This window comes from Arvicola amphibius, chromosome 2, assembly GCF_903992535.2.
Source record: "Arvicola amphibius chromosome 2, mArvAmp1.2, whole genome shotgun sequence".
Lineage (NCBI taxonomy): Eukaryota > Metazoa > Chordata > Mammalia > Rodentia > Cricetidae > Arvicola > Arvicola amphibius.
The window spans coordinates 188,150,233-188,159,845 of NC_052048.2; the positions used below are offsets into that span (position 1 = coordinate 188,150,233).

A 9,613-nucleotide genomic window follows, 5' to 3' on the forward strand; every position below is an offset into this window, starting at 1 on the left:
ATCCATTCCCTCAAGTTCCCCTCCCCCAAACTCCCTGCCCGTTCCCCCAGTTTACCCAGGAGATATCTTCTATTTCCCCTTCCTGGGGAAATTCATGCGTCCCTCTCCGAGTCCTCCTTCTTATCAAACTTCTCTAGGGCTGTGGATTTTAGGTTGGTTATTATATAATTTACTCCTAATATCCATTTAAGAGTGAGTACATGCTATGTTTGTCTTTCTAGGTTTGGGTTACCTCACTTGGATTTTTTTTCTAGTTCCATCCATTTGCCTGCAAATTTCATGAGGTCATTGTTTTTTTATAACTGAGTTTATATATTTTCGAGATTTGCCCTCTGTCAAATGGAGGGTTGGTAAAGATCTTTTACCATTCTGTAGGCTACCATTTGTTTTATTGGTGGTATACTTTGCCTTATAGAAGTGCCTCAGTTTCAGGAGGTACCATTTATTAATAGTCAGTCTCAGTGTCTGTGCTACTGGTGTTATATTCAGGAAGTAGCCTCCTGGACCAAGGTATTCAAGGCTAGTTTCACTTTCTCTTCTATCATGTTCAGTATAAATGAATTTATATTGAGGTCTTTGATCTACTGGGACTTGCGTTATGTGTAGGGTGATAGTTAACAATCTATTTACATTCTTCTCCCTACTGACATCCAGTTATGCCAACACTATTTGTTGAAGATGCTTTCTTTTTTCCTTTGTATAATTTTGACTTTTTTTTTTTTTTGACAAAAATGAGGTCTTCATAGGTGTGTGGATTAACGTCATGGTCTTCAATTCTATTCCATTGTTCTGTGCATCTGATTTTATGCCAATACCAAGTTGTTTTTTATTTTTGTTTTTCTATATGAAGTTGCATATTGTTCTTTCGAAGTCTGTGAAGAACTGTGCTAGAATTTTGATGAGGATGATGTTGAATCTGTAGATTGCTTTTGGTAAGATTACTATTTTTACTATGTTAATCCTACCTATCCCTGAGCATGGGAGATCCTTCCATTTTCTGATATCTTCTTCAATTTCTTTCTTCAAAGACTTGAAATTCTTGTCAGACAGGTCTTTCTCTTGTTTGATTAGAGTTACACAATTTGTTTTATATTATTTGTAGCTTTTGTTGAGGGTATTATTTCTCTGATTTCATTCTCATCTTGTTTATCATTTGTATATAGGGGGGCTACTGAATATTTTGTTACTCTTATAACCCACCACATTACTGAAAGTGTTTATCAGCTATAGGAGCACTATAGTAGAATTTTGGGGGATCATTATGTATGCTATCATATCATCTGCCAATAGCGGAAGTTTGACTTCTTCCTTTCCAATTTGAATCCCCTTAATCTCCTTTTGTTGTCTTATTGCTCTAGCTAGAACTTAGAGTACTACAGTAAATAGATATGGAGAGAATGGGCAGCCTTGTCTTGTTCCTGATTTCAGTGGAATCGCTTTGAGTTTCTCTTCATTCAATCCGATGTTGACTGTTGATTTCCTGCGTATTGCTTTTATTATTCTTTATTTTTAAGTATGTTACCCATATTCCCAATCTCTCTAAGACCTTTATCATAAAGTGGTTTTGGATTTTATTAAAAGCTTTTTCAAAGTCTAATGAGATGTGGTTTTTTTTCATTTTGTTTGTATGCTGGATTACAATGGCAGATTTCCATATGGTGACCCATCACTGCATCTCCGGGGTGAATCCTACTTGATCATGGTGGATGATTGTTTTTGATGTGTTCTTGAATTCTATTTGTCAATATTTTATTGAGTACTTTTGTTTACCTTTGCCAAACTTGTCACTTTAACATCAAGCTTCAAAAAGTTAAAGCAAAGACAAAGTTTTTATTTCCACATAGATTGTAGAGACAGAAGGAAGGTCACCAGGGTGAGATTCCTGAAGATATAATGGCACTTAGTTTTCAGAAATGGTTTGATGAATCCAGTTCAGGTAGTTGCAGACTTTGATATAGACACCAGGTTTCCCTTTCCGAGCACAGCCATCGCCCCAGGAAACAACACCCTGGAGTTTTCCATTGCAGACCACAGGGCCCCCAGAGTCCATCTGGGCAACAATGATAAGATATTTAAATTTGGTTATACACTGAGGAAGAATGGGATTCAAAATTTTCTTCCATGATCCTGGGATTATTTTTGCAGGCTACTCATCATCCACAAAACACTCACTATCATTAAAAATCCAGTTTCCAATTTATTCAGTATCCCTGTTTACATTATTCTGTGCATTTTTGTGTCCTCACCTCTTCTGAAATCATTGTATGGGAGGGTGCAGAATGTTGAGGGCTGTAGAGATCTAATATAACACCTAAGCTCTGTCTCTTTCATAAGGACTCCATCCCACAATACAAGGCTGCTTGGGTTTACAAAGCATCAGCTCTTTGGCTTTTTACGCATCCCATAATATTCATCATCACATTGCAAAGGGAAAACCAGCATATGTTTTCTCAAAGTCTCTCTTCACATCCCAGATTGAGAGCCAGGCTGATTTACTATTTTTTTAAAGATCTATTTATCTATTATATAGACAACATTCTGCCTGCACGTATGCCCAGATCTCATTACAGATGGTTGTGAGCCACCATATGGTTGCTGGGAATTGAACTCAGGACCTCTGGAAGAGCAGCCGGTGCTCTTAACCTCTGAGTCATCTCTCCAGCTGCCCCCAGATTTACTATTTTGTTTTCTAGGAGAAATATGGTAGATAAGGGAGGCAGACCACTGTGATAGAGATAGACAACAAGAATCTCACCTGGCAAGAATCTTTTCCACCTTCCAGGAAGCCAAGACAGAACATGTTGCTAGTGATTCTACGTGGGTAGGCCTTGTGACAAATCGAGTCTGACAGGACAGGAGCATCCAGACACTGAAGAAGTGAAGGACCCTCAGCTGCAGATTCTAAGGGTGAAATTGAATTATTTATACTAACTCAATATTTATTTCCTATTTTCTATTACTTTTCATGAGAGTGTCTTTCACTTGTTTTCAAAGCTTCTTCTGGTTCTGAGGGCACCAGGCATGAATATGGTGTGCAAATGCCTATGCCAGTGCATGAGCATGTATATACACACACATGTACACACACAAAAACATGCATACATAAAACATAGAAAATAAAAATCTAAAAACAATGTATAATGTAGAAAAGGTTTTTTTGGTTTGATTTTCTAAATAGTTTTATTCATCAGTTTAACTCTTTCTCTGACTTTAATATCAATGACTACTGCTCTCAAGTGCAGAGGCTTCAGTCAGCATGGAGTCCAATGGCCTCTGTTTCAGATACTTCTTCTATTTATAGTTTTTAACTCATCAGTTGGTGTAGGAGCTCCTTCTGTCCATGTGTTGCATTTATTGGTTAATGAATAAAGTAACTGTCTTGGCTTGTGATAGGGCAAAAGAACAGAGCAAGGCAGGGAAAACTAAACAGAATGCTGGGTAAAAGGAGGCCGAGTCAGGGAGAAGCCATTAAGCCACCACCAGAGATAGATGTGCCGAAGCTTTGCTGGTAGGCCATGACCTCGTGGTGATGCACAGATGAATGGAAATTAACTAAATTAATATGTAAGAGTAAGCCAATAAGAAAGTAGAGCTAATGGGCCAAGCAGTGATTTAAGTAATATAGTTTCTGTGTGATTATTTCTGTGTGTAATCATTACTATGGTCATTAAGGCACTATTCATTTCCAGTACTCACATGTAGTACTTTATATATCACAGAGACACTTGCCTGTCAGAAGGCCCCAGCCAGACACAAGGCATTCCATATCAGCCGATGGACAGCATTCTGGCAGAGGGATAGTAGATACTTGAGAGTTTAAGGTTGCTGGTGATTTCAGCTTAATCAGCATGATGTCATTGTCAAGAGTCCGCATACTATAATCAGGATGGGGGATGATCTTAGCTGCATCAATGAACTGCTCACCACCTTCAATTTTATGAATGTTGTGTTCCCCAAGACGCACCTGTATTTTGCTGGATTTAAGGATGACAAGTTTTAGTGTCCTTGTTCAGCTCGTGTCTAGGTAGTCATGCTGGTGGGACTTTGTGGGTATATTTCTGAACAAGGATGACACCAATAGAAAGGTTAAGGTACTGGGGAAAGGCCTTGAGGCCTCAATCCTACACACAGAACTTTAGGTAACTGCTACTGAGGGACAAGCCCGTGAATTTGTTAACAAATATCAAATGATCAACCTTGAAAACATTATAGCAACATACTATGCATATAAATATAGAAAACATACAAGTAACTTTATAGAGACCAAACAAGTTATACACACACACACACACACACACACACACACACACGTAAGAACAGTTAATGATGAAAGAGGTCATGAGTTTGAAAGAAACTAAGGAGGGGTTTATGGGAGGAAGATGTGAAGGAAGAAAATGGAATAGAAAATTGTGCAATTATATACCATAATATCAAAGAAAAGAAACAATGTAAAAAGTTTAAGTATGCAACATGAATGCCCTTTCCTTTCTCCAACTCCCTCAATCTTGAGCATAACCATAGCTCTCTATTTATGCACTGAATCACTGAAGTAAGCACAGACAACTAATCATGGCTTGGGATACAGAATTCTTTAGTAGGAGTCACTGCTTGCAGAGACTTGTAGACCACCATCATCTTATAACTGGGAAGCATAGGAATAGAAATCAAGCATAACTTATAAAATATTTCCATGTGGAAAGAAGATTGGTGAATATTAACTGATACTCTCTACTTGTTAGAATCCCAAAGGCAAAAGTAAGAGGAATAGAAATGAATATAGGGACCAGATCAAATTATTATTTGTCTTGTGGCACTGGAAGTATCATGTGCTTTTTAAACATGGTGTGTAGTCTTGTTCTGATTGATCTGTAATATTAGGCTTAGATTGGTTAGCTCTTCTAAGGATCTATCATTAACCATCCTCCTCTCTCTTTTGCACCATAATTTAGGAAGACAGAAATGAACTGTAAGGGTATACACCCATGTTACAGCTTTCATAATAAATGTTTCACAATAAGTTAATACCATACTTAATAAAACTGTGAGATGACCAATGAGTCTCATAGAATCAGAATGCTTTATCTATCAAGCATAGATCTGCCTTTTGCTAAATTGAACTTGGTAGGCCTTTAGGATAAAGTGGTTTTAGAGCATAAGGATGTGAATATTGGCTACTTACGGAGAATAACAGTGAGCAGCAGACAGCACCCACTGGTCAGTGATGAGAGATCCCCCACATATGTGAGATCCATCATTCAGAGACACTTGGTAGGGGACGGAATGCTTCTGACAAGTGTAGCCCCCAACGATCCTATCATCATTCTCCTCAGTGAGGAAGGAAGCTATGAGAGAAAAGCGAGGAGCTCTCTGTTACATGGCCCTATCATATTACTTCATGCACCAGGAAGCCTTATTTCAGACTAAGGCCAAAAGAGATGACAATGTTCTCCAGTATCACACAGTCAAGGCATATCCATGTTATGGTTAACTTTTCTTGATGACTTGATTGGATTTGGAACCACCTGGAAAACACACCTCTGTATCTTTGTGAAGTTATTACTATGGGGGTTTTATTGCAGAAGGAAGACTCACTCTAATCATGAGTGGCACCATTCTGCGGCGTAGGGAGACTGAACCAAAGGGGGAGGATAGAAAACCTGATGTCTATTAAGATTTCTTACATGCATTTTATTCAAAAATATTTGTTCTATTATCCAATTCTTCAAATACTGTTAGGAAAGAAATTTCTAGAAAAGTATACAAATGCATTACATTTACACTTTATTATAGTAGAAAAGTATTAAATTTTAATACAATTTTAGTAGCATTAAAATTAATTTAGTAGTATTAAAACATTCATTTTTATCACAACTGCTTGACTTGTGAGTTTATATTGGAAACTTTTCACTTAAAAAGTGTCTGAAAACACAGTCCGAGATTTTTATCAATGAGAATAAAATGTTGCATCTGTTGGGATTTCCTGGGTAAATCCCAGGGGATTTAGGCTTTGGTGATCATGGTCCCATTAAGTAGTACAGATTCCTTTAGCTCTGAATTCTTAGAAGTCAATGGAAGCATGTGTGTGTGTATGTGCGTGTGCATGTGCGTGTGTGTGTATGTGTGTGTGTACTATACTTTCTCTTCAGTTCAAAATTTCTGGAATCTTCATGGAAGTTCAAAACACCTTCTGATTCTTTATGAGATCTCCTCTGAAAATCGGTTCTTGATACTATGAATTTCCACTATCAAGTGAGATTTAATCTCTAATAAGCATAGGCACTATACACTCATGTCTCTACCTTTTGAATTCTTTGCTGTCAGCCCTTATATTCAATGAACATTGTTGTTTTACCCAGAACAAATTACGAACTTACGATTCTGACTCTTGCATATTCATTAATTTGAAAGACTCACCAACAGTTCCGAGGAGAACAAAGAAGAAAATCTTCATGGTTGCTCACTGGGTCAGGACCAGGCAATAAGACGGAGGTTTTTCTCATGAGTACTTATACCTTCAAATCCGTCAACGACACTGTGGTCTCAGGTGCCAAAAAATGATTTCACTGGAAACTCACAAATCTAAATTTAGAATCCTATTCAGTGACAGCTGGAGCATAACTCAAGACTTAATTAACTTTATCCCAGAAAGTTGTGGGAATGGAAGTGGCAAACCCACCTGCTTGGAACTAGTCTTCCTAAAAGGAAAATGTATTGGTATGAGGTCACAGGTAACAGCTAAAACCTTCCAGATTCTCAGCCAAATATGTTGATAGCTGATTTTCTGACATTTGAACTATTTTCCAAGAAGTTATCATAACAACATAGCTTGATATATTGGCTGCTTTGATGTAGAGAAGTTCTGATTTATCACGGTAATTGTCATTATTAATGGGACAGGTTGTTTTCCTGGTGCAAGTAATCATTTTATTATTTAAAATATAGTAGATTAAGAGAAAAAGCATAGTAGTGATACCTAATTACTTTTTAATAATCTAAACTTTACAAAGCATAAAGGCGATAGAAATTCCACTTACATGGAGTTTCAGTATCTGTAAAAGCAATGACCCAATTACCTTTGGATAAGAAAGAAAATCAGTGCATCGAAAATTCTAGAAATAAATAATTCTTTAATTTGAAATAACTTTTGCTTTGCATGGTGGCACATATTTTTAGTCTCTGAACCTAAGAGTCAGGGAGATTATGAGTCATCACAAGTTTAAGGCCAGCTTATGCTTTGTAGCATTACCTAGTGGCAAAACAACATGAATACAATTATAGTATTGCATTTATTTTATTAACTATTAGTGGTGCTATTCTTTTACTTTGAATAACTATAAACGAAATTTAATTTTTATAGAAATAAATTAAAATCTTTGTGAGATTTTTACTATTTGCTTATCATGCATTTAGTGGAGATCTTGAAATGCTTTCTCTATGGGTTATGCTATTAGGGTGTTCAATGTTCTCTGTATAAGTCTAGTCTTCTGAAATGTCTATGAGGTATCTATTAAATTCATGGCAGAGAGTAATATTAGGACCAAATAGTAGGGTAATTTACTAATAGTACACAAGCACTGGTGGAATCAGTCTGTGTTCTTGTCAGAGTGATACAGAATTTTTTCTCTTCTCGCCCCCCATCCTCTCCCCTCCCCTTCAACCCTCTCCCATGGTCCCTATGCTTCCAATTACCTCAGGAGATCAACCTTTTTTACTTCCCATGTAGATTAGATCCATGTATGTCTCTCTTAGGGTCTTCAATGCTGTCCGGGTTCTCAGAGATTGTGAATTGTCAGCTGGTTTTATTTGCTTTTTGTCTAAAATCCACTTATGAGTGAGCACATATTATATTTGTCTTTCTGAGTTTGGGTTACCTCACTAAATATGATGTTTTTTAGCTCCATTCATTTTGCCTGAAAATTTGAAGATGTCATTATTTTTTTTCTACTGTGTATTACTCCATTATGTAAATGTACCACATGGCCCTTACCCATTTTTTGGTCAAGGGACATTTAGGTTGTTTTCAGGGTCTGGTAATGACAAACAATGCTACTATGAACATAGTTGAGCACATGTTCTTGTGGTATTATTGAGCGTCCTTTGGATATATATCCAAAAGTACTATTGCTGGGTCTTCAGGAAGGTTGTTTCCTAATTTTCTGAGAAATCGCCATACTGACATACAAAGGGGCTGTACCAGCTTGTACTCCAACAACAATGCAGGAGTGTTCCCTTTACTCTACAACCTCTCCAGCGTAAGTTGTCATCAGTGTTTTTGATCTTGGCCATTCTTTGTGTAAGATGGAATCTCAGAATTGTTTTGACTTGCATTTCTCTGATGGTTAAGGATGTTGAGCATTTTCTGAAGTGTCTTTCAACCATTTTAGATTCCTCTGTTTAAAGTTCTCAGTTTAGGTTTGTACTCCATTTTTTATTGGATTATTTGTTCTTTTGATGACCAGTTTCTTGAGTTCTTTGTATGTTTTGGAGAACAGATCTCTATCTGATGTTGGGGTGTTGAAGATCTTTTCCCATTCTGTAGGCTGTCGTTTTGTCTTGTTGACCGTGTCCTTTGCTTTACAGAAGATTTTCAGTTTTAGGAGGTCCCATTTATTGTTTCTCTCAGTGTTTGTGCTACTGGGGTTATATGTAGAAAGTGTTCTCCTGTGCGAATGTGTTCAAGTGTACTTTTTTTTCTTTTATGAGGGCCAGCGTGGTTGGCTTTATGTTGAGGTCTTTGATCAATTTGGACTTGAGTTTTGTGCATGGTAATAGATATGGATCCATTTTCATGATGATATCCACTTATACCAGCAGCATTTGTTAAATATACTTTTTTCCATTTGATATTTTTGCTTTTTTGTCAAAAATCAAGTGTTTGTAGGTGTGTGAATTAATATCTGACATAGAATTCTTTATCAATGATAATGGCTATGGAGTGTCTATTGTAGAAGAAATTCAGTGCATCAAGTAATTTTGTCCCCACAGACAACTCTGCAAATATTGTATTGATTTAATGTCACTTTCCTCCGTTCTTTAAAATTTCATACATATATAATGAAACTTTACCATATCTACCCTGGTCTCTCCCCTTTGGCTCATCTCAAATCTCCCCCAACTTGGGTCCCTCCCAACTTAATCTTCTCTTGCTTTTGTATTTACTTTTTTATGTGTATGTGCATGTGCTTGAGTGTATGTACAAGCACCACACTCATGTGTATACTTGCAGAGGGCAGAAGGAGGCATCTGATTCCCCCGGAGATGGAGTTAACAGATTGTTGTGAGCTATCTCATGAGGGAGCTGGAAACTGAACCCAGGTGCTCAGAAAGACTATTAGTTACAGTCCTATTTATTGACCCATCTCTCCAGACCCCTAATTTTTATTAACTCACAAAGTCCAATTAGTGATTACCCACGTGTGTATGTGTATGAGACTATCCACGGAAGCATAAGAAATCTACTAGAGGCCATACATTAAAAACAAAACAAAATAATTCTCCCCTTTTCAAGTGCTAACAAGTAATTATAACTCCTTAGTAAGGGATAGGGTTTGGAGAACATCTCTTCTCTCTTTGCTTTATATACATGTGTGCACTTGTGTGTGCGTGTGTGTGT

General features: G+C 37.2%; 1 protein-coding gene across 1 annotated transcript; it reads right to left on the bottom strand.

Moving 5' to 3' along the window:
* Nucleotides 1-1,900: 1,900 nt before the first annotated feature.
* On the bottom strand, nt 1,901-6,451 carry LOC119806827 (trypsin V-A-like). The gene is made up of 5 exons (XM_038318864.1): nt 6,415-6,451; nt 5,180-5,342; nt 3,724-3,974; nt 2,756-2,892; nt 1,901-2,050 (listed from the first exon to the last, which is right to left on the bottom strand). The coding sequence occupies exons 1-5, from the start codon at nt 6,449-6,451 to the stop codon at nt 1,901-1,903; spliced, it is 738 nt and encodes a 245-aa protein (XP_038174792.1).
* Nucleotides 6,452-9,613: the final 3,162 nt, after the last annotated feature.

Bases quoted from the DNA above. Each gene is read 5' to 3' on its own strand.
- LOC119806827 (XM_038318864.1), bottom strand. From the start codon at position 6,451: ATGAAGATTTTCTTCTTTGTTCTCCTCGGAACTGTTG. The intron at 3,975-5,179 runs GTAAGTAGCCAA...CCTTAAATCCAG, and splicing joins GCTGCTCACTGTTATTCTCC to CAAAATACAGGTGCGTCTTG. The intron at 2,893-3,723 runs GTCTCTGTGATA...TAGAATCTGCAG, and splicing joins GGGCCTTCTGACAGGCAAGT to CTGAGGGTCCTTCACTTCTT.